General features: G+C 41.7%; 1 protein-coding gene across 2 annotated transcripts in view; it reads left to right on the top strand.

Moving 5' to 3' along the window:
- Nucleotides 1–255: 255 nt before the first annotated feature.
- The window catches only part of LOC126266730 (autophagy-related protein 13 homolog), a 40,678-nt gene continuing 15,565 nt past the window's right edge, over nucleotides 256–25,368 (top strand). The window contains exons 1-3 of one of the 2 annotated variants that reach the window (XM_049971215.1): nucleotides 256–1,297; nucleotides 1,464–1,812; nucleotides 11,816–12,002. In XM_049971215.1, the coding sequence (XP_049827172.1) occupies nucleotides 1,145–1,297; nucleotides 1,464–1,812; nucleotides 11,816–12,002 (689 nt within the window). In that variant the 5' untranslated portion in view covers nucleotides 256–1,144. Of the gene's footprint in view, nucleotides 1,322–1,463; nucleotides 1,813–11,815; nucleotides 12,003–25,368 lie in introns of both variants that reach the window. The other variant, XM_049971214.1, reaches the window with a different exon arrangement.

Here is a 25,368-nt window from a genome sequence, read left to right as displayed (position 1 = left end):
TTTGGGAAATGATGCCTATTTTCAAGTGCGGTTTTCGTGTACTATGCCATTCATTCAGTCTGGTAGCGATGCTAGATGCTGCCTTTTTCTGTAGCCGTTACTACTTATATGCATTTAAAGTATACACAACACACTGCATCATCTGAGACACTTATAAATGACACAGCACACGCATAAACGCACTTGAAAACTGGAATCACTGCCCGAAACGAGCCGTGTAAAAATATAAATAAAAAATAAATCGTGAATGTTAGCAGAAAAAGTTATTTTATAAACAGCTTCATTCCTTTTACAATGTCAGACTTTCACGAACGACTTGTAACAGATAAAATCAAATTTGTATGTGGCATTGCACATTACAGTTCAAGTCAAAAGTTCATCAAATGCAACTGATAAAGATAAAACACTGGCGTCAGCATTTGCAGTCTATGATTCTGCAGTACCCATACTGATACGTTTTAAGATTTCTGTTTATTACTTTTGCGCTTATCACACTTTATTATCCGCGTGACATATTATGTAAATGCCTCTCTTAGTGCAAGACAAACACATCTCAAGGGCAGAGACCTTGTGACGAATTCCGCAGGGGACGAACCCTCGTAATTCCTAGTACGCCAGCCAATAGCAAACCGACACTTTGCTGCCGCTGACAACGGCACCGCCTTCTTGGCGCCACTTTCACCTTCCTGTGTACTTCCGGAACAAATGAAGGCCGTTGATATACACGTCGGCTTTTATGGGATTATTGTGATTGCGGTTTGTGTGTGTAAAATGTTGAACTTCTTACGTATTCAATGCCGCTACTATTAATATGTTGGATACTTTTTTAGTGCACAGTCCGTTCAAACTAAGGAAATACAAAGTTATGGCATTGACTGTAGTTCTAATGTCCGGCATTTAAGCTCCCAAGTGGGAGTGGTTCTGATCTTGGGAACACTGTTCTCAATTGATGAGGAACTTTTAACATCTTTAATTGAAGTCAAGTGATTAGACTTTGGAAGTGTAGTGTTTGTATAGCTAGGCGAAGTGATTAGTGACATTTAGTTCAAGTGGATTTTCTTCACTAAGGTTTCGGTGATCATGCTGTCCAGCGTATGGGTATATGTTAAAGCTTGAAGAGACTAGAAAACTGCTTGGATGAAAAATGGCAACTGTTAAATTAAGTATACATGATAAAAAGGAACTAGATAAATTTACAAAATTTCTTGTTTTAAAAGCTGCGCAAATAATTATTCAGTCGAGATTAGGTGAGAAAGTGCACACCAAATGCAAACCACACTCAACGGGGACAGATTGGGTAAGCGGCAATAAAGAACCCACTGTAAGTTTCTGACATAGAGCTTTTTACAAAATGCCAAAGGTCCGAATTGCTCGGTTTCTTTCGGCTGTGGTGCTACGTAGCAAATGGTAAGACATTCTGTTCATATGGAGTTAATAACATCAACCAATTTCTTTCTTTTTAGTTTAACCTGGCAATAAAGGATCTTCCCGAAGTGCTTGCAGAAGCCAAAAAGGCGTTGAGCGGTGAAATGGCGTCTACTCACACGTCGCTGTGTGTGGAAATATCACTACGGACTGTTGAGGGCGATGCAATGGTATTAGAGACTTGGTGTTTAGCTGTGTTACCAGACCAGTGTGATACATCTGCAAGAGTTACATATACAGTATACAACAGAATGGGAATTTTGTTAAAGTCACTTGTTTCCGTGACTCGAGTTACTCCAGCATACAAGCTGTCAAGAAGACAGAGCCCTGACTCCTACGTAATTTGTTATAGAATATATGTGGGAGACCCCCAACTTCACACTCTCGGTAAGTCTAAGCCTTTTAATATTCAGTTACTTGTCGTGTTTTCGGCTAACAGTGTTTGAGATAATTCCAACTTGGGTTTTCTCTTAAAAGGTGAAAATGTTTCACACATTGAGTTTTCAATTCACATCCATTTTTTCGGACATACAATTTCTGTGTATGAGTACCTCAGCTGCCATATTAATAGTTTTACAAAAGTTTTTAGTTTAAAGCTAACCTTTTGCCTTGAAGGAAATTGAAATTTATGTAAGTAATTATTGCTCATTTGATGTTACAAAAGTTCTACTAAAGAGAATGAATGTTGCATTCAGTAGCTTATTCCAGAAGAATTAAGTCAATTAATAATATACTTATGGTTACAAAGTTTAAGAAGACATTTCAAAATCTAATGTAAGTAATCCATATAACACACAGAAGTGTTACAAAATACTCCCATTTCCCCAGAATGTTTACCTTGGCTGTGACTTGTAAAATACATTTACAATAAGAGTTAAGTGGAAGAAAGACTGAAATGATGGAAAAAGATGTATATTCAGGTAAAGGATATAACAAATGAAAGCAAAAACAGTAGATAGTTAATGGTGGTCCTGGAAGTTGAGAGAGGACAGCATAGTTCTAAAATGTTGATACACTGAGAATGTGTTAAGATGGCTCAGATGGTAGGACCGTGATATATTATGTTGGTGTTTTAAGAAAAAATGTTACATCATTATATCTGACATTCTCTGAAAGCCTTTGACTTAATCCTGTGAATGCGGGCACACATTGTGTGACAGAGGACCACAGAGAACTTCAACATTTCAATGTTTATACCTTTCTCAGTATGGCTCTTAAGTTTCCACATGTCCAAGAGTAGTAAGTAATAATCTCCTCGGAAATTTGTAATAGCACAGGTACTCTCTTAACAGTTTAAAACACTTGAGATCTCTCTCTCTTTCTGTGTGGAAGATATGTTTATAGGCCTATTACATTCAGATTACTTCTTTCTTGCAAGTATTCAGTAAATGGAAAGGAACATTACTATCATTCCAGTTCTTAATGTGATATATAATCAAAGTAGACATTAATTTTCAAAAACTGGACAACGGGGGTCAGTATTCATAACTATGATTAACCCCACATAAATGTTATGTTGTGGGTCTTGTATTGTTTTATTTGAGAGGGAAATTAAAGGAAATCAGTAGTGAACACACTTATTTTCCAATTAGTGAAATTTAAACACCAGTAGGCATACTTAAGAAATGACACCATTACTCATTTTCTCGGTGTCTTGCAGTTGTTTTATGGAATATAATTCTCTTTTGTTAGAGGTCTTAACTGGGCCTCAAATTTTGCAAATTAAATCAGATTCGTTGCACATAAGAAGATCCATTTTCTTAGCCCAAATCTACAACTTCCTGCTTCATGTCATGCAGGTCATTTCTCTCCCAGTTTTGCAAACTTTAATGGCTATACATGGCCAAATTAAGTTGAAGAAAAGATAAATCGGTAACGTGACATTCAACAATATCTTGGAATAATGTTCTGGGATAACTCAACCGTAAGAAAGAAAGTATTCATTGCTCAGAAACATGCTGGAAGAACAATAGAGATGACCACCCATGATAATTTTGTAGACAGCTGTTTAAGAAGTTAGGCATTTTGTCTACTGCTTCACAGTATATTTACGTCGCATGAAGTTTGTTGCAAATAATCCAGTGCAGTTTGAAGGGAACAGCGTGCATAATTACAATAAAAGAAGTAAAAAGTACATTTGTTACTCCATATTAAGGTTGTCTGGAACATTAAAAGGAGGTGCACTATGCTGCCACCAAAATTTTTAACCACTTACCCAATGATGTAAAATGTCTGGCAGCAAAGAAGTTAAATTTGAAAACTGACTAAAAAAGTTTCTCCTTGACATCTCCCATTCTGTAGAAGAATTTTTTAATTCTGTAATATGTAAAAGGTGGTTGGTGGGGATCATTAACTCACAACAATGCTTAAAAAAATTGCAGATGGTCAGCATATATCCAGATTTACAGATGAATGTTAAATGATGTGTTCCACATCATTATGGTTAATCATACAAGTGATCCGCAGAATATGAAACTAACCAAACAGCTCTCAAATTTCATAATGAAAAATCTTTAACAGAGGTTGAAAATACCACTTCCGTTTTCAGCCTCTGCTATAATGCTCAGTTGCTGATGTTCTGCCAACAGTATTGTTTGTAGAAAAATCTTTAATTTAGAAAACTCTCACCCTGACTCAGCATTGGCCCCCCCCCCCTCCTTGTAAACACATCCATTATATCTGAAGTGTAAGGACGATATGGCCTTGTACCTATTCGTGTTCAGTGTTTATTGTTCGTTATGTACTGTAGTATAAACTGCAATTTGGATCAGCTCACTTCCCCCAGCTAGTACGGGCAAAGGGCTATTATTAAACCACGGCATACACACACTTTATTTACTGTAGTATAAGTTGCAATTTGGTATTAAAAAGAGCTACTTTAATTTCAGGTATTTAAATACTGTACCAGTATTGTAAATGAATTTAACATGATCACCCTTTAGATGGGAATTGTGGAACTCCACTATGTTGTACAGACTCTGCAACTGCTACATATACCTATGGATTTGTGGCTAATACCATGGATTACCATAGGCATAGCTTCTGGTTATGGTGTATTACTGTAAATGGTAAATGGAAGACTGTGTTTGATAATTTTGTTCTTCTGCTGTTCGAATGAGTTATGCCAGTGGATGAGTAATGTTTTCTTCTTGCATTTATTTACGCAGCTACATAAACTAATATGGAAATCTTTCTGGCAGCCTTGACCCAATTCATTGTGGGAATGGGCACAGTGGTCTGATTTACAAATACCAAGAAACAACAACACACACAAGATTCAAAGGAAGCCTCAGTGATACAGATTTGGATTCTTCTCATCATTTAAGGACCAAACAATAGGGGAATGTTACAAAAGCAATGAACAGGCTAGTGGGTATGTGTTCTATGTGTAGATCTCAAGATGAAAAACGTGTGAAGGTGCAGAACTGCACATCGCCCACATCTACAGTCTCTGTGATAAGGACCATAATTTTCAGTTTACTCTCTTCTGAATCATCAGATGAAATGATTGCTGCATGTCATTGGATAATAAATTAATTTTATTTCATCTCATTTTAATGTCCACCAACATACTCCTGCATTCTTGTGTTAGCTGTGAAATTTTATTTCTATGTGGCACAATACTGCACATAGACACAGTCGATTTTGAGGTGCCAGGTATTTGATGATGATCTGTTTCATGATGTGGAGCAAGGGTGATTTGCAATTATTCATTATTGTATCAAAATAAACTTTTATTACAAACTGTTTGTATTTTGGGGAAACTGTAATCATGATGGAAAATTGTATACCTCAATATTTCACATGTTTTATGCTACATGAGTGAAAACGTAACATAATTTGCTTGCTATTCTTTTGCTGAAATTACATGACATTGGTGTTAACAGCCCCTAGCCACACAGAAAAGCATAAAAAATAAGCAATTAAATGTAATAGAATGCCTTAAATATAGATAGTCTGAAAGGTGACATTAGAAAGTACCAGAAGATAATGCTGCTTAAAAACCTAATATGCCCCTGCCTCTCCTCTGAAAGATTAATAAGATCAACATATCAAGCATTTTGCTACATAGCTGCCTCTACACAGCTAATAATTCTCATCGTCATTGCCAATATTTGGCAACCCTGTGACAGTGCATTTACTCCCATTTGTGGTTCTGAATTGTTCAGTTAAATTCCTTTATTCATTCTCTTTCCCTTTCGAAGATTTGTGCTACATAATCCTCATGCAAGTTGATATACTGAGACAGAACATTTAAGTTTTGCACACCAGGAATGTCATACTTCACATGTGAAAGAAATTATTTAGCAAAAATCTGAAGGAACAACCCGTACACATTAAGTCATCTCACAAGCTCGACTCAATAACCTGTTGTCATAGATACCTACATTGCAAATATCAAGCTGCTTTACTGTACAAATGTCTCCGAAGAGTTCTGACTCGACTGTCACCAATACAAATTTGAGTTTTGTTCATCATGTAAATCCATATGGGAAGAGAATAATTATGAAGTGAATATAGTTCCTCTGTGATGAATCTGTGTAACAGCAATTAGACGTCCCTGTAGATGTTTGCTGACAATGCCATAACACCTCCTTCCACTCTGGGTGGCTTCAAAAATTGGCAATTTTGTTGATTTAAATCTTAAATTCCCTTTCAGCATGAAGTTATCCATGAATCTGTACATGGACTCCAAAATGTTCAGTGTGCCTGTGTTGCTATAGAGCATGTACTGCAAGGTATTGACACTATCACATATGTTTACCATACAGAATCAAATGACTGCAGTAAAACACATTATACCACAGTTACTCTCTGAAAACACATGAATTCCTGCTCAAAAAATTGCATAAAGTATTGCTTTTAAGAGGAAAATAAACAAGAAATAAAGTGTTACTGCATTCAACAGTGCAGTGAAGTATTATGATTGGATCACAGAGGATAAAATTAATTTTGGACAATACTCATGTCCCACATATTAAAGTAATATGAAGCTCAACATATTAAAATGCAGTGTCTACTTCTTTTGCTATTGAGCGTGAAATGTAAATTGTGGACAACTTTAGTAGAACAGCTAACAACAGTGAAGCATTTATTTTATCCAGAGTGATTAGAGTAAGTTGACCCTTTGTTTAAAGGAGCACAGCATAACCATAGTGGTCAATACCGGGTGCCAGCAAATTGACTCAAGAGAGCTCTGGTGCATATGGCATTCAAAGGCAGATAGTCTGCTTAGAAATCTGTTGCAAAAATGTTATTGGACAGAACTGTTATTCAAATGCTTGTTTTTTTTTTTTTTTATTCCAGTCTTTAATCACAATATCAATTCTTTTGACGATGACCAGTTTGTCCGTAATAACCAACCTCAGATCTTTTCTACACTATCACTTTAGGACATGGTGTAGAAAAGATCTGAGGTTGGTTATTACGGGGCAGGATTATCAGTTCGGCTGTGTTATTTGTCCCACATTGCGATCGTCAAACTAGAACTCTGCGGCAGCCAACTGGCAGCCAGTTTTTTTTTTTTTGTCAGAGAGTGTATATTGGACAGTTTTGGGCCACACTGCCTGTTAATGATTCATCTGAAAAAGACACGTGATTATCATGAAGAAATGAGCATGATAGTATTGCAGAAGTGATTAGAGGCATCACTTGTCACAAATCTGACAAGTCCATCACCAATTGTTATGTATAATGCTCCATATCATTCAGTTCTTGCCAACAAGAAATGACTATATTCAGGAGCTGAAAGAAATCAGATGTTTAAAGAAAGCTGAACTGCTCAGAATTGTCACGAAGAATGACAATTTCCATCATGCATAATTGATAAGATTGCTAAAAGGCATAGGCATGAATTATTTGGCTTGCTTCATGTCTTTGTCACTTCATTGACATTGAGGGGAAAGGGCAAAAATAGAAAATTACCTTGCTGCAAACTGAAAAAGTTCATCCCCTTTGAAGTTGAAAATTTTTTTGAAGAAGCTGTCAGTCGGGTGACACATAAGGTCTAGACAAAAACGGTGTATAGCACTGCAAATTTCATTAGAGAGACAGGCAAAAATGGAGGTATTGTGGAAGACTGCGTGAAAACTACGTGTGCAGTCATCGTCAAAAATATCTCTCGGAGGATAAAAAGTACGTATAAATGTTTGAGAGGTTAAAGAGTACCATATCGCACAATAAGCATTAGGTATGTGCTGAGCAAATTTGGGAAGGATGGGAAAGACCTGCTGTCATACACAGCTATGCTACAAAGCTACTCTGAAAGCAGAGAATGGAATGGAGCATAAATAGACGGACAGATTCATTATTGTATGAGTACATGTTTTCTGAGTAGTTGCTGGAAGAGGTCACATCCATCAAGTATGTGGAAGTATGCATACAGCCTGATTTTAAGTGGAACAATCTCATAACATTAATTGTAGGGAAGACAGATGCCTGGCTGAGAATCATTGGAAGAATCATCAGGCTGTGTAATCCACACATGCATGTGAGAGATTGCAATACCCTTGTTCGACCAGTTTTTGAGTATTGCCAGGTAGGACTGACAGATGAAATAAAAGAAAAGGTGTGGTTTTTTGTCACGTTTGTTTGGTAAGTGCAAAAAGTGATTGAAATGGGTAGTTAACTCCAGTGACAGATATGACAATAGGCATTATGCAGCATGAAATAGTTTTCCTGTTAAAATCCAGTGTACCTTCTTAGATGAGCCAACAAATATATTACATCTTCATATGTACATTTTGCAAAAAGACCCTGTAAGCATTAGATGGATTTGAGCTGGCAAGGAGACTTGCCAACAATTCTCCCAACACATCATTCTTGACTGTAACAGGAGACAGGTTAAGGGACAGAGACTTACACAAAGTACTTTTTGTCATACACTGTGAGGTGATTTGCTGCACACAGGCTTAGATGTAGATAACTGAGAGCCCAGGCACGTCTCTTCTGGTTCATTGGTACGAGCAACAGTGGCAGATCCCCCTCCCTCCCCCTACACCTTCAGATTATGAAATAATGTTCATTGATACGGTTCCATCAACATTGGTGACAGGTATTGATTGTGTTGATTGTGGGGCATGACTGCTCCTCCTGTTCTTCTCATGGAACTGTAATGAATGTGTCACATGTCAGAACTGCACAACCTTATTTCCTCCTCTTGTGCAATTTATGTTACTCTGCTAGAAATGCACTTCAGTGATGGCCATTTCCTAAGCTCTGTGGTCATCGTACATTCTGTCAGGACCATGCTGGCCTCAAAAGGGCATATGGAGGAGTCTGTACATTGGTTTGCACAGATATAGTGAGTGGACAGCCCCACCATTCTGTGTTGGAAGCCTTAGAGGTGCAGGTGCAGGTGACCTTCGCATTCACCGTTTGCAGTGTCTACGTTGCTCCACCCAGGCCACTTATTAACGATGGGTTGACCACCTTAATCCAACAATCCTCACCCCCCACCTCTCCTGTTCTCCTTTTCTCCTGCTTTGGGAATTCAGTGCACACCGTTCCCTGGAGGAAGTCCTATGTTGTCTGACAGGGCCAGCTTTTTACCATCCATGATCTCTCTCTCCTCGATGATGTTATTCCTACCAACTTCAGTGCTGCCTGTTACACCTTTCCAGCTGTTAATCTAATATTCCCTTCATCCAATTTTGCAGCTTCACAATATTGATCACATGATAATCTTCGTGACAGTGACCATTTTATGATGATCCTGTTGCTTCCTTGCTAAAGCCAGACGGACCGTCTACCATTTGGGTGCATTAAAGAACCAACTGTGAATTTATGTTTCTGCTACTGCCTGTCAGATTGCACCAGTGAACTTGTGGAGGACATCTCTGATGATGTCATTTTGCTGGACCTGCTATCTCCCTTTCTACAGGTCCCATCCATTGCTGAGCCATGAAATGGTGGACCAAACACGTAGCAACTGTTATTCAGGATCTCTGAAGAGCCCTTCGACATTTCAGGTGACATCTTTTACAGACAAAACTTATCACTTTTAAGTGGCTTCATGGTAAGGCTTGCTGTGCTGTCTTAATTAAAAGCAGTAGCAACGAATGCTGGGAACGTGATGTCTCCTGCATGGGAATTTATGCCTCTTCTTTCCAGATGTCGGTCAATGTAGTCTCATGGGCTGCCGAAGATTCACAGCTTCACTGGTCTGTTCCTCTAGGATGGTCGTTGTACTGGAATATCAGCTCACGCTGGACATGTAGCAACCCACATAGTGTTGGCACTATTTTATGTGGCTGCCTTCTGGGCATGTAAGTGACGAATGGAAGATGGACCCCCCTCCCTCCGTCGTTAATCCCTTGCTATGCCAAATTATGTAATGAACTATTCACTGACTTAGCCAATTGGCCTCACCAATGTGCTCTGCAAACTACTTGAAAGGATGATTGCCTGCTGATTGCTGATTATGCCTGGGTCTAGGATCTTGTGGTCTTCCCTCCACCCCCTCCCCCCCCCCCCCCCTCCCATTCTATTGATGTGATTTCTGGGAGATTTGATCCACAGCTGACTAGCCAACATCTGATTGCAATCTTTTTTGATCTGCATAAGGCATACAACTAGCGCCATCACATTTTTCTTAGCATTCTTGTCTGGGGCTTTTCAGGCTCCCTGCCAATTTTTATTCATTGCTTTTTATCCCACTGGTTGTGCTGCACTCGAGTTGGGACTTCACTTGGCTCTCCATGGGTCCAAGAGAACAGCGACCTGCAAGGCTCCATGCTGAGTGTAGCACTCTTCATCACCACCACCACCAATGGGCTAGTGATCACTGTGAGGCCATGGTCACCCCTGCAATTTGCAGCTACAACTTCAGCATTTGCTGCAGCTCCCACCCTGTAACCTTGTCTGAACGGCAGCTCCAAGGCACCATCTGATGGACCTGTCTGGATGCTTTACCATAGTTTACAATTCTCTCATGCAAAAACATAATTTGTGAGTTTTTGTAGCAGTATGGATCATCCCAACCCAGAACACTACTTTGGTACCCCAAGCTTAGATGTTGTTGCACAGTTTGGCCATTTGTGGCTTCCAGTCTAGTAGTGTAGACAATCTCCTTGCCAAAGTGAGGAACTACCTCTTAATTCCACTGGTACCAACACTTGCTCACCTATGCAGTTGCCAATTGACATTTTCCTGGTCCTCCAACATGTCCAGTTCTTTTTGCGTGTGAGGGACATTGACCCCCTGATAACCACTCTGACGTGAATACCAACTGGAATACATCTTACAGGCCCCTGCCAGGACCTCTTCCTATCTTCCTTAGAATGTGCTCTGTATGTTTGTGTTCACTTGTGCCCCCTCCCCACTAATGATTGGCACCCATGCCATGAATTAGGACAGAACTGTGTAAACGACCTACAGTCTTGTCACCTGGATGACCTTGTGGCTGCAGTTTCTCTCATTTCTTAAAGAATATCAGAGTGCTGTCATCTTTAACTCTGACTGTTCTAAAATCAGGGATAGAATGGGTTATGACTTTTCATCTCCCACCTGTCGGGAACACCATTCTTTGCCTGTAACCTGTAGTGTTTCTGTGGCAGAGCATATGGCCATTAAGAGTTGTCCCTTGACTGCACATGATGTGTAGTGACACAGTGAGCAGTCTCCAGGCCAGTGACGAATGTCACTTTTGTCATGCTGTGATATCTGCTGTTCATGACCTATCTTCGAATTAATCATACTGCCTGCACAGTTGTCCTTCTCTGGGTCCCCAGTCATGTGGGCATCCCAGGGAATGAACTAGCAGACCGTTTGGCTAGAGAAGCAGATTGCTCCCTGCAAGCCCCACACCCCCACCCACCCGCCTCCATAAACTTTGACAATCCCCAGTGTTAATTTGTGAGTGCAACTAAGGTATCTGCTCATTTGGAAATTGAACAATATTTGGGGTATGGCATGACAACTACTGTGTACCTGCCCTGCCTTTGGTTCAGGTCACTCTATTTTTTTATTATCTTTCACATCTCTTTCTGATATCTGCCATGCTCTTGGTTATTTACGCCTATTCCATTTGCATTAACTTCCCTTTGCCTGTTTAGAAGACTGTTGTTTGTTACACCGTAGGTTTACACAAACCTGATTGTGTCATCTGCAGGTTGGGCCTGATAAAGCTCTCTTAATAGACTTGCTCTGCAAATGAAAGACTGGTGACTTCATAGTCTGCTGGAGCCCTTAATCCCCCCTACAATCTATCAACCCACATGTTATCTCAGGATCATGCGGAAGAAGTCTAGCACAAACTAGTTACTACATTTGGAGTAGTGAAAGTGTCGAGTAGCTTTCTGATTTTTCTTAAATAGCCCAATAGTACTTTAAGAAAGAAGTTACATAAACATATGTTAAGTGAAGAGTAAAGATTGCTTTTTTTTTGCAGGTGAAGGCTACAACAAACTGAGAGTTGGACAGCTGTGCACACCTGTAGGCACAATACATCTTACGGTGGCATACAGAACAAAAATGACTATCTCACCACAACACACTGGCAAAGATAGCTCCATAATGTTGAAAAGTGATCATTTCCACTCTGACCTCAGTCCGAAGCATGGACGATACCAACAAAGGTAAATGCTGTTGTATACTCACATTGAGATGATGCCTGATGTCTGCATAAGGTATTTCCTGTTTCCAGTGAAATTGTCATTTGTAAGGAAAAGTTCGCTTCCATGCTCAAAGCTCAAAGAAATGCAAGAGTACCACATGACTGATGTAAGAAGTTATGGAGGAATTCAGCTTAATCACAGAAGGCATGGACAAAGATGTATAGACAACTGACATATGCAGAGAGTTCAAGAAAATAAGAACCAAGATGAGTAGAAGATTAGGTGGAGCTGTGGAAAAACCAGAGTTAAAACACAAGCAGTTCTCGTTCGTCTGGATGGATTCAGGTTTTCCTGTGGGAATGATAAGGTTTGTAGGTGGTTTGAGAGATGATAGGCTTGAGGAGAAGCAGCAGACAGGTCAGCAGTGGACATATTCACAGTCCTTTATTCAGTCATTCAATTTGATTCCGACATGGACAAGTCTTTAATTATTCTTTGTGGCTGGTACAGTCATTCCTGTGTGTTTTCGTTTTCATATAACATTCTGCTCTGAGCAACAGGTGCAGTCACAGCCAGTGTTGTGCACATGTTGCCTGGATTCAAAATCTGGATCAATGTTGAAGAGCAGGGGCAGGCAGCTGGTGGGGTGTTGACTGTCTGGGCTGGGCAGACAGACAGAGGTCCCTTATTAATGACCCAATTGAGGCAGAGTTTACAACAAAGACTCTGGCTGACACACAGCAGATGCTGTGCATGGCAGTACGTTGTCAAACATTGCAAACCACCTGGAATGGAGGAGTGGTAAGGGTCTGGCATAATTGGCAGTGCGGGTCAACAGTGCGGAAGTCGATGTCAGAGTGGCCTCCCAAAGGCTGGTCCCAGTGCATTGACACCTGCAGTGGTGTCACGGAAGTCTTGCTGCTGCTGCTGCTGCTGCTGCTGCTGCTGCTGAGGGGTGCTGATCAAGCAAGGATGACAGATGGCTGCAGCCAATTTCTTTGGCCTGTGGGCTGATTTCAGTGACCAGTACCTGCTGTCTGGCTGTGGCTGTATTGCAGTTCTGGGCTCTTACATTTTCTTGAAGTTTTCCTGTAGTTTTGTCCTATTTCATGACACTGGCTGACTGACTGAGAGGGGCAAGAAGTCACAGTGCAGTGGCCACAACTAGGAATTGCTGCGCAAGGGAAAATCTATAACTTTGTATTTCACCAGGCTTCCAAGCAGATCTTCGGTGTTCCAAAGAAGGGAGTATTGCAGACTTGCTATCAACAGGTGGCTTGGATATGGGAGAAACTATTTACTGTGGAACGGACGGCAGCTATCAAAACGGAGATACTCCTGTCGGTTGATTGGCTCTATAGGGATGGACTTTTTATGGAGTTATAGTTGAGGTGAGAGGAAATATTCAGTTCGGTATCACACTAACCTTGAAGAAATCCCATTGTAAGTCGTGGGTGTGATGGAAGCTGTAGGGGTATGAGGATAGGGTATGTGAGACCTGGGTCCAGATGATGACGTCATCTTCAGTGGACTACAACTAGTCAAGATCTTGGATTGCTTGGAAGGCTTCCTGTAGGTGGCCAGTAAACAAGTTTGCTTATGACGGTGCCATGTGGATCCCTGTAGCATGCCACAGATTTGTTTATGTATCTTTCTGTTGAAGGACAAGTTGTGTATAAGCATATAATTGGTTATAATAGAGGGATACATTCCACGTGGGAAAAATATATCTAAAAACAAAGATGATGTGACTTACCAAACAAAAGCGCTGGCAGGTCGATAGACACACAAACATACACACAAAATTCAAGCTTTCGCAACTAACGGTTGCTTCTTCAGGAAAGAGGGAAGGAGAGGGAAAGACAAAAGGATGTGGGTTTTAAGGGAGAGGGTAAGGAGTCATTCCAATCCCGGGAGCGGAAAGACTTACCTTAGGGGGGGAAAAAAGGACAGGTGTACACTCGCTTGCTCGTGCGCGCGCGCACACACACACACACACACACACACACACACACACAAAGTCTTTCTGCTCCCGGGATTGGAATGACTCCTTACCCTCTCCCTTAAAACCCACATTCTTTCGTCTTTCCCTCTTTCCTGAAGAAGCAACCGTTGGTTGCGAAAGCTTGAATTTTGTGTGTATGTTTGTGTTTGTTTGTGTGTCTATCGATCTGCCGGCGCTTTTGTTTCATATAATTGGTTATGTGTATAAGGAATGAGATGATGTGTATTGTGGTTCTGTAGTGGGAGTGATAGTGCTTAATGGCAACAAAGGCTTGAACATGGGGAATGTATTGTTAGAGGGAGGTGGTATAACAATGACAATCGGGGAACATTGTGGCAGTGGTCAAGAAGTGATGAAGGAAGGCAGACTGTGAACAGTGGAGTCATTGGTCAGCTTGGATGAAGATTCTTCTGTTGGAGCTCCGTAAGCATATACTATAGGTTGTATAAAATGGTTAAGTTAGTTACCTACTTCTTACTGTTCCTTTGCAAGCCATGGATACCTGTAATGCTGATGCTGCATCACTGAGTAGGGGAATGAGATGCAGTTTTACTTCATGTTGTTTGTGGATAACACTATCAGCTTACTGTCCTTTACATACCAGGCACTGGAAGAATAGGAACAGTAGTAGTTTTTCTATAGTCTGTTTAAAATTACTTTGATGTCTGTCACTTGCAATGACAGTGTTACCAAATCAGATGTTGGCTTCAGCTCTTGTTGTAAATGACACACAGCGCATCACTTCATAAGTGCTGCTAACAGGTCTGCAAACATTCAATATTTATTGACAGCTCTAGTTTTTCATACTTCTAAAATATTAAAGCGAGCATGACATCATCAATAATACTGTCAGTATTGTCACTGGGCAATGTGATTTTACGAGGTTATATATGCTTGACATTATTCCATTATGGAATTCTGAAATTTGAAGTAACAAACTTCAAACTGTCACAATTTAGAACATCATTTATTCAGATTACCAGTATCATTCTGTTAAAGCGGTGGTGGCATTTTGAAGTTTGTTACTTCGATTTTCATCATTTTACAAGATTGTACTTACAAACAACAACAAAAATGAAAATGGGGCAATATGTCTGAGAATGGTTGTAAGAAAGCTGTCATATGTTAATTTACTGACTAAAATCTTAATCACGGAAACAGAAGATGTCAAACCATTCTCATGTGAGTCCTTCATATTATGACTAATTATTAATGTTTATATGATGTAAAATAGAAAAACAAAATTTGTCAATGGGATAGGCAGGTGCAGTCAGTAACATAAAGTATAACTTGAGATTTCTCTCAACAGGCAGGTCATTTGAATGCTTGAAATTTCCTGCTGTAATATCATAAAATACAATTGGCAAAAAGTTATTGAAACCAATGAAATAATTACATCTGTACTGCAATGATATATTCAGGTAATTAATGTAAATAATGTGACAATTCTTATACGTATTTCTTAGTCATTTCATATACAGTACATGTTGTTATGCTTCCTTTTTACAGAAGAAAACAGGATGCTCAATTGATCACTGTAAAGTGATAAATATGACTACTGCATAGACCTTTCAGCTATTTCTGTTAAGACTACTATGAAAACTGAATCTAAAAGATGTTACGCTCAAAGATGAACTGATCAATTGAAGAGTGCACATTAGCTGTGTGGCTAGTTCATAAAGTTCTGCCAATGCTTGAATGGCGAATAATGTCAAACCATCAATGCTTGACCCCACAGGGTCAGTACACATTGAGAATACTTTTGGGGCCATCAATACTGCTTGTAAATATTTCTGATATTGGCAGTACATCAGTAAGTGCTCTCAAGTGGTCAATATGATGACAGATTGATATTATTATTGAACAAATGATACCTCCCTTTTCTTGTGTATAATGAAAAGCAATGATGGCAGTGGCTGTTCTGAAATGTGATGAACATAACCGCAACCTCATGATATGTGGTGTATCCTAGGAGACAGCGGTCAAGAACTTGTGGCAGAACTCATCACACTCACTTAGTTTACAGCAATTGAAGCTAACCACTGCGAGCAAACTCAAGAGAGAAATCGGTGCCGAAATCAAACTGTTATTTCTGACTTACATTGACTACATGTAACTACCCTCACACTGGCCTCAGGAGCCAACACATTATATGTTATAGGCCACACAGGCACAGCACATAGAAATAATGTACACTGTTTAAAAGTAAGGAAACTTTTTTGTGTACATTCCTCCATTGATTGCTAGCTGTAGGTAGCTTCTCTGTCCGAAAGAGGGTGGGTACCACTCTTATCAGAGTCACTGGAACCTTCCGAAGTGGATGAGTAGCTTGAAGTAATTTGTGTCATTACAACAGCCCTCCAGTCCATTTCTGTGACATTTTCTAGGTTCTGAATAGTCAGTTTCTCAACTTCACTCATAGTATTTTTTTTTTTTAATTTCTGCAAGCAACATATCCTTTTGCTTCTGTCCAAATAAGTTCAATAGTGTTAAAGTGGCAGTGATAAGGTGGTAGTCTTATGACTATTTATAAGCTATCTTCTCGATAACATAGGTTGGAAACTGTGGCTTTTGAAGTGACACAAGTACTTCATCTGCAGTAACTCAGTGTTGTAACTATTGAATAATGTCTTCCTTTCGAGAGAACAGTGTTGGAGCCTCATGCTTCAAAACTGAATGGTATGTTGCGTTGTCGATAATAGTTACTGATGAATGTTCTAAACTTGGTAACAATGTATTTTCGAACCAGTTTAAAAATGTTTCATGATTCATTTCCTCATGGTACTCGTGTTTTCTTGGATATGAAAAGCAGTTGACAGCTGGAAATAAAGCTATGGTACATACCAGCAAGCAAATGAACAATTGTACCACCTTTTCCAGTGGGGAGTGTCACACCTTCTCCTTTGTCGTCACTCCAACCTTTCTTAACAGTATGATCTGCATTCATCTATGTTTCATTGATCCAAACAATGTCTTCGAAATTAATGTCTTTCATTTCATGCAAACATCTGCATCACCATGCGGCTGTATGTTCTCATCCCACCAACATTTTACAACCTGTAATATTTTCGTATTTGAAGCCGAGACTCTGCAAAACCAGTTGCAACGATGATCTGCCCCCTCCCTCCCTCCCCCTCCCCTCTCTCTCTCTCTCTCTCTCTCTCTCTCTCTCTCTCTCTCTCTCTCTCTTCAGAGGTCTCTTGGTTCTTTCGTGTGTGGTGCCCATGGCTGCCTTGAGCTATTGCAGCCAATTCTTCCTCCCCTGGCTGCATTTCCTTCACCCTGCCCTCCCTTCCCTATCCTCAATCCTTCCACTTTGCCCCGTTCTTCCCCTCTCATGGTGTTCTTATTTATATCGACCTGACTATCCAACTGGTTCCCTGTACTGCTTGCAATTTTGTTCCTTCTGCCTGTTCTTTCATTCTTTTTTGCGTTTAGGTCCTCACTTGAGGTTTGACGTCCACTTCTAAATTTTCTGTTTTTAGTGAGAGTTATTTGGGTAAGAACTCCCTCCCTAGTGTCTATGGTGTGGATTCCTCTTCATCTTCCTCCTCTTCCTTTCCCTCTCCCGTCCCCACTGTAGCCCAATTCCACCCTGATAGGTCACCAGTGCATGTAGCCAGTCTGTGATGTGGGGCTATTATGATGTACCCAGCCAGATGGCTGAGCTTTCAACACAGGGATCACACTATTGATACCTGAGCTTTTCTCTCCCCATGTATGCCAAGGAGTGGTTGCTTATATTCTTGGAGCAAATGGCTGCCATGCCAGGTGGTCCTTGCTGTGGCTTGGTGATGTCCATAGGGAGAGCCCACTTCGGGTTGTACCAAGGTGGCTGTGTGCAACATGAAACGTATCAAGCTGCAAGAATCTGTTTGTTCTCAGATGGTCTTCTCTTCAAGTGGTGAAGGATCATCGAATGCTCCTTTGTATGACCAGGCAGCCTTCCCTCACCATCTTTGGATGAAACACTTTCCCTGCTACCTTGTCTGTACTAGGTTAGATGGGGACACATTCACTGCCACAAAGCCATTGTTTTTTGTGAAGCATATAGAGGACAAGTTTGGTGAAGTGGAGTCTCTTAGTAAGATGCGGTCAGGCTCTCTGTTGATGAAAGCCTCTTCTGCCACCCATTCTGCAGCTCATAGTGCTTGTGATCATCTTGGCAATATCCCAATGTCTGTTACTTCTCTGAATATGGTCTGGGGTGTTATCTTCCATAGGGACGTTATCCTGCAAACTGATGAGGAACTCCGGGCTAATCTGGAGCAATGCGATGTTCATTTTGTTCAGCTTGAGCAGAAGGGTTGCAAAGACAACTGCACTGATAACGGCAGCTTCGTTCTGAATTTTGAGGGTTACCCTGCCAGAGGTGGTCAACATTATGTGTTACAGATGGGATGTGAAGGTGAACATCCCAACACCCATGAGGTGCTTTCGGTGCTTGCGCTTTGAGCTTTTGTCTTCCCACTATATGGCGGACACTCTGTGTGGTGATTGTGGACACCCACTCCATGAAGGAAGCCCGTGTTTTGTCACCTGTGTGTGTCAGTTGTCTTGACCGCCATTCAGCTTGCTTGCCGAATTGGCCAGCTTACAAGACTGAAAAGAAGATCCAAGAGTACAAGTCTGTGGATCACTTGTCCTATGCTGAGGCTTGTCAAAAGTATGAGACACCCTATCCAGTGTTGCTATCTTTCACTTTTGCCTCTATTACATCCTATTCCCCTCCTACCTCTTCCTGACCCCAGCCCCATCCTCGCTCTCCCATCCCCCTCCCCCTCCCATGCAGTTCCTATGACATCCCGTCCGGAAGCCTGTCCCAATCCAAAAACGAAGAAATGCCCCCTTCTTTGGCACCTGCCGGTGCTCGGGCTCCCTCCTAGGACCCCTCTACTCAGTGTCTCTCAAGCCGGAAGACTGCTACCACCATTGGCCACGAGATGCACCATCTTTGTACACCAAGGTCACCTGCTCTCTTTCGGTTCCAGATCTTTCAGCCACCTGTACTCCCTGTGTGTCCTGCCCTCCTCCTCCTTAAAAGAAAAAGAAACATAAGTTCCAAGACAAGGCCTCTTCATCGCAGGTTTGGTCCAATCTCCATAGACTTCTGGGCCACAAGAAACAGTCAACTGTCCAGGGTCTTAACTTTCTAGAAGCTCTGTGCACTGATCCATTGGTCCTTGCAGAACAGCTCGCGACACACTTTGCGATGGCATCAGCATCCTCTTCCTATCTCGCTACCTCATCCTGCACCATTCTGAGCCCTATAATGAACCCATCACTGAATGTGAATTCTAGCAGGCTCTTACCTTTTCACAAGACACAGCCCAGTCCCAGATTCCATCCACAACCCGATGATCCAACACTTGGACTTTCCCCAGATGCAGTATCTCTTCAGGGTCTTCAACCACATTTGGCTCACAGGTGCCTTTCCGTCACATTGGTGAGGCAGTATAGTTATCTCCATCCTTAAGTCCAGGAAGAGCCCAACGTCTCTCGACAGCTACTGCCCAGTTAACCTGATAAATGTGCTTTGTAAACTGCCTGAGAGAATGGTTAGCTTCAGATTATGTTGGGTACTCGAATCTTGGGGCCTTTTGTCCCCATATCAGTGTGGTTTTTAGGCAGAAAGGTCTCAAACTGACCATTTACTCAGATTGGAAACAGCCATCTGACAGGCTTTCACTAAACACCAGTACTTTGCCACTGTTTTCTTTGATCTACGTAAGGCATTCACCATGGCTTGGTGCCATCACATTTTAGTTACCCTCCTTGACTGGGGCTTCTGTGGTCTCCTTCCAGTTTTTATCTCCGTGTTTTTATATCGCTGGCTCATCGGGTTTGAGCTGGCACTTTACTCAGCACCCTCAGATTCAGGAGAATGGTATCCCACAGGGTTCCTCATAGCCATCAATGGTCTTGTAACATCTGTTGGGGCTCTGGTTAACCTGGCGTTGTACGTCAATGATTTTTGCATTTGGTGCACTTCCCACTTAGTAGCATCTGCTGAACGCCGGCTCCAAGGCGCCATGCGATGGGCCTCTGTCTGGGCCACCTCCCATGACTTCCAGTTTCCCCCCTCCAAAATGCACATCACGCATTTTTGCCATCAACCCACAGTTCATCTCGATCCCGAACTTTATTTAGGTGATCAGCTCCTCAATGTTGTAGCACAGTCCTATTTCTTGGGCCTTATTTTTGATAAAAAACTGACATGACTGCTTCATATTTGCCACCTAAAGACTACATTCATGCGGAAGCTTAATGCTCTCTGCCGCATCTTGCTTGGGGTGCAGACTGTACCACTCTTCTCCATCTTTACTGTGCTGTGGTCGTGTCCAGACTAGGTTATAGTAGTCAGGTTTATGGCTCAGGGGCTCCTTCCACTTAACTGTTTGACCCTATTCACCATTGTGGGGTGCATCTGGCTATTGGTGCCTTTTGCACTAGTCCCGTTGACAGTCTGCTCACAGAAGCGGTGGTTCCCTCTTAACATACACGACGGACCCAACTCCTGGTTTTTTACGCAGTCGCCATTCACCAATTTCCTGACCATCCCATGTACCCTGTCCTCTTTACCAACGAGGGATGTATTCCTCCTGACACCTACCCATGGGTGGGATTCCTGGTTGGCATGCTTCTCACTTCCCTCTGCCGGATCTCCATCTCCACTCACTGGAATACACCCTCTGTCTTTCCTCCCATACTCCCCTTTGGATGGTGCCTGGACACGGATTAGGACCGATCTCTTCCAGGGTCTTAAGATCTGTTGCCCCTATGGTTTTCCAGCATCTTGTACATGCCATCCTTTCAGAGTTCCAGGGTGCCATAATCTTCTGCACTGATGATGCTTCTAAACAATCAATAAGGTGGGACATGCTTTCACGTCTCCTACTGGCATAGGACACCATATATTGCTGGGATCATGTAGTATGTTCACTGCAGAGCTTCTAGCCATTCACAGGGCCCTTTTTTCTGTTTCTCAGGCCTCCCTCCACAGTGTTTTAATTTGTTCAGACTCCATGAGCAGCCAGCAGGCTATCGACTGATGATGCTACTCTATTCACACTATGGTCTCTGCTATCCATGATCTTTCTCTGCCGTTGCCCATGCCTCCTGCTCAGTTCTTTTTCTCTGGGTCCCAAGTCATGGGAATCCCAAGGAATGAACTGGCTGACCATTTGGCTAGAGACGCAGATACTTACCCCTTTTCCTTTCATGATTCCAGCTGCGGATATGCAGATCTATGTCAAATCTCTTTGTGCCCAAAAATGGAATGACATCTGGTGCGCTACTAACTTGACTTAATTCCTTTTTCTCCAATATGGAGCATAGGGCACATACTAGAGCTCTCCATCTGACCATGTTCATTGCCACCTTCTTGATGTCACTCCACGAGTCGCCAATGGCTGCCACCTGAGCTTCAACAGTACTGCGCCAGGTCGACCTCGATCTGCCTCTCCTCCTTGTTCCTTGTGGGTTCCGTTCTAAAGCTGCTTTGGAATATGTTGTGGGCTTCTTCTCAGGGTGTGTCCAATCCATCTCCATTTCCTTTCTTTTGCAGTTATCTGGGCTTTCCATTGTTGGGTGCATTGCCATAATTCTTTGTTTGAGATAATATTTGGCCGGCATACTCCCAGTATAGTCCTCAAACATTTATTGGCGAAGGTTTGTACTTTTGTTTTAATTTGTGCTGTCACCCTCCTCGTGTCACACCCGTAAAAGAGAACAGATTTTACATTTGAGTCAAAGATTTTAAGCTTTACCTTCAACAATATTTCACGAGATGTCCAAACTGGTCGCAGCTGGGCAAAAGCCTCTTTTGTCTTTTTGATCCTACTTTCTATGTCTTCTGTCGCCCCAGGTAACAAAAGCTCTCCATCTGCTCAATCTTCTCTTCTTTCACAGCTAGTATATTCTTGTTCTTACTGTTCATTCTAAGCTCTTTAGTCTTAGCCATGTTTATTTTTAATCCAACTCTCTGAGCTTCTGTTTCCAATTTCTTAAGCTTTTCACTCATATCCTCGAAAGTGGGGCACAGATGGCAGATGTCGTCCTCGAAGTCCAGCTCCTCGAGGCGATCATGTAGAGTCCACTGTATACCTCTCCTTTTCTCTCGGGTTCCCTTCTTCATGACACCATCTAACGCCAGCCAAAAAAGCAGTGGTGAAAGCAAACAACCCTTCCTTACTCCAGGATTTAAACTGAATGGTTATGAGAGATTTCCATCATGTTTCATCTGACAAGTATATTATCCGTACATCATCTTAAAGATACTGATGATCTTTGGAGTTAATCCGTAACTCTGCATGGTTTTCCAAATGGCGTCACACTGCACCCTATCAAAGGCTTTTTCAAAGTCAACAAAAGCCAGACACAAAGGAGACCTGTATTCCATGGATTGCTTGATAACGATCCTCAAGGTGTTGATTTGGTCTGTGCATAATCTGCTTTCTCTGAAACCAGCCTGTTCTTTCCTGAGTTTACTATCTATGGGCACTCTGAAATGGTTTAAAACAATCCTTGAAAATATTTTACTGGGTATTGACAAAAGTGTGATGCCACGCCAGTTGTTGCACTTTGTAAGGTCTCCTTTCATGGACAACTTGATAAGTATTCCCTTCCTCCAGTCTTTCAGGATGGTTTCCATATTCCAGATTTCTTGGAACAGGGGCAGTAACATATCTACTTTTACTTCATAATCTACCTTCAGAATTTCTGCCACCACACTGTCGTGTACCTGGTGCCATGTTATTCTTGCGGCTTTTAAGAGCCTTGATAATTTCGCTCTTGCTGGGAGGGTGTGTATTCATTTGCAGTGCAGGTGTTTCCTGTTGGTCTAGTTCCTACTGCTCTTGTTCTTCTTGATGGATCAGGGTCATGGTGAATACCTCACTGAAATGTTCCTTCCATTGCTTTAGCTGCTCCTAGCTGTTGGTCAACAGTTCACCCTCTTTCGACTTCACTGACTTACTTTTGTTAAAGCTTTTCTGGGACAGCTGTTTGGTGGTATTTTATAGCTCTTTCGTATCGCCCTCTCTGCAAGCTGTTCTACCCGATTTCTTCTATCAGATCTAGTGCTTCTCTTGTCTTGCTGATGAAGTTCATTTGTACCTTGCCCTAAGGCATTGTTTTTCTTCATCACCCTACACTGGTTGATAAAGGCCTTTATTTCTCTTCCTTCTTCAATCTTCTGCCACGATCTGATTTTATTTCCTCTCCTCTTGTGTACTTGCCTTTTTCGAACTTCAATCCTCCACCTCAAACTGACGATATTGTTTTTTCAACTCCAGCACAAACTCTTTTCTAATGTTCTTGTTTTGAAGTTTTCTAGTATATTACAAGATGGAGTTTACTTCTGCAGTCAAGCAGCTCTTCTGTTTCGGACATCCAGAAGGGAATGCCTTCACATCTGGTTAATTGCAAAATGATCCATCTTGATTTTGTGTCTTGCCATCTGGTGAGAGCCATGTTATTTTATGGCAGAGTTTGTGTGGGATCACCAGTCCTCCAATAACCAGCCTGTTGTTAAGGCACATATAAATAAAATGCTCTCTGTTGCTATTTTCTACTCTGGCACTGTGTTTTCCCATAGTTTTCTCTAACCCTTCATTTCCACAACCAATCTTCGCATTGAGGTATCCCATCACAATTTTTGTCTTTCTTTTTGATCCTGGCTAGAACCTCTCCCAATTGTCCATAGATGTTGTCCTTATTTTGGGTGTGTGCTTGTTCTGTGGATGCATAACACTGCACAAGATATATATTTCTTACTCGAATCTTGAATGGTACTGTAATAATCTGATTTGAGATTGGCTTCCACTCTAATAATCTTCTCCTTGCTTCTCTTATCAGTAGTATACCGATTCCATTTTCATGGTCTTCTCTGTCCTCTTTCCCTGAATACAGAAGTGTCTTCCCATCTCTCAACCTGAATTCCCCGAAACCATTCCATCGTGTTTAGCTCAGTCCAAGTATCGCCAATTTGTATCGTTCCATCTCCCCAGAGACTTGTTCCAGTTTTCCTGACTCGAATATCGTTCTTACACTCCAAAACCCCACTCTTGTCCTTACTTCCAAGCTAAACGTCATCAACGAGGTGTCCATCTGGTTTTCTCTCTTATATGCTTCAGTAACAGTATAAAATTTTTACGAGATGGGATTGTTAGCCCCACGGCCAACCCCCAACCTTCTGGGCCAAGGTTTGTATTAGGTTTACTCCCCTAGGGAAGCTGGCTTAACTATAACTCTAGAGCCTTCCCTGCCCTATGTTGTTTGACGCACTTCATCTGGCTCCTCAGTTAAGATCAATCTGGCTTTGGTGACCCTGTCAGTAGCTGTGCTACCACCGGTACAGCTCTCGACTTCACGGAACCATGCAAGTCCTCCCTCCTGTCACTGAAGGCTACTGCTCGTAGTAATAAACTCCACACAATCAAGGGGTCTACTGCAATTTAGCGCTATTCCTTCTGCTTCTCTCAGAAGGAGTCCACTGTTCTATGCTGCCTATGCTTTGGTCATACCAGGCTCACCCATTGTTTCCTCCTACGTAACAAACCAACCCCACAATGTGGTTGTGGAGCCAGACTGACGGTATCCCAAGTACTGCTGGACTGTCCCCTTCTTGTGGTCCTTCGTACTAAGTATAGTCTTCCAGATTCCTCAAATTTAATACTAGCAGACGACTTATGGATGATTGAACTGGTCCTCAGTTTCGTCTGTGAAGGTTGTTTTTATTTCCAGGTGTAAGGTTCACTTTACTCTTGAAGCAGGGGCAGGGTGGTTCTGGTTGGGACCTCTCTTCATGTCTTCTTGGTCTGGAACCGCATGATCATCTCCCCTTGGAAAGACTGCCCTGTTTTTTGCAGTTTTTAGATTTGGTCTCAGCTTTTATGCCTTCAACTGTGTGCGTTTTAACTGCTTTATTTTATAATTTGACTCCCTCTGACTGGATTTGGCCACTTTTAGTGGACTGTCTTTCTTCTGTGACTAACTTCGGAATCGTGGGACTGATGACCTTGCTGTTTAGTCCCATAAACCCTCTCACTTAATCAATCAATCAGTGACGATCTGCTGCCTTCAAAAAGTTGGGCCTCACACAGTGCTGTCTAATGTAGGCCAATCTCTTTTGTGATGGTAATTCGGTATGAGAGGCCAGATCATGTTGTGTGCAAAAGTATCCAGATTTGTTACATGTTTCAGCATGCTTCTTTTCTTGCGCGGCACAATAAGGCTAGAAGGTCCAGCTTCACTTCTTTTATTCTTGTATTTCTCTTTACTTATATGAAGTACGGTCAGTTCATTAACCTTAACCATGGCTTCTGTTTGCGCAACTACTTTGGAAACTGTAAAGAGAGAGCCCCCAATTTGAGCTCTCAA

This window comes from Schistocerca gregaria, chromosome 4, assembly GCF_023897955.1.
Source record: "Schistocerca gregaria isolate iqSchGreg1 chromosome 4, iqSchGreg1.2, whole genome shotgun sequence".
Lineage (NCBI taxonomy): Eukaryota > Metazoa > Arthropoda > Insecta > Orthoptera > Acrididae > Schistocerca > Schistocerca gregaria.
The sequence above is the reverse complement of the archived record's forward strand: the minus strand, read 5'-3'. Positions and strand labels throughout refer to the sequence as shown.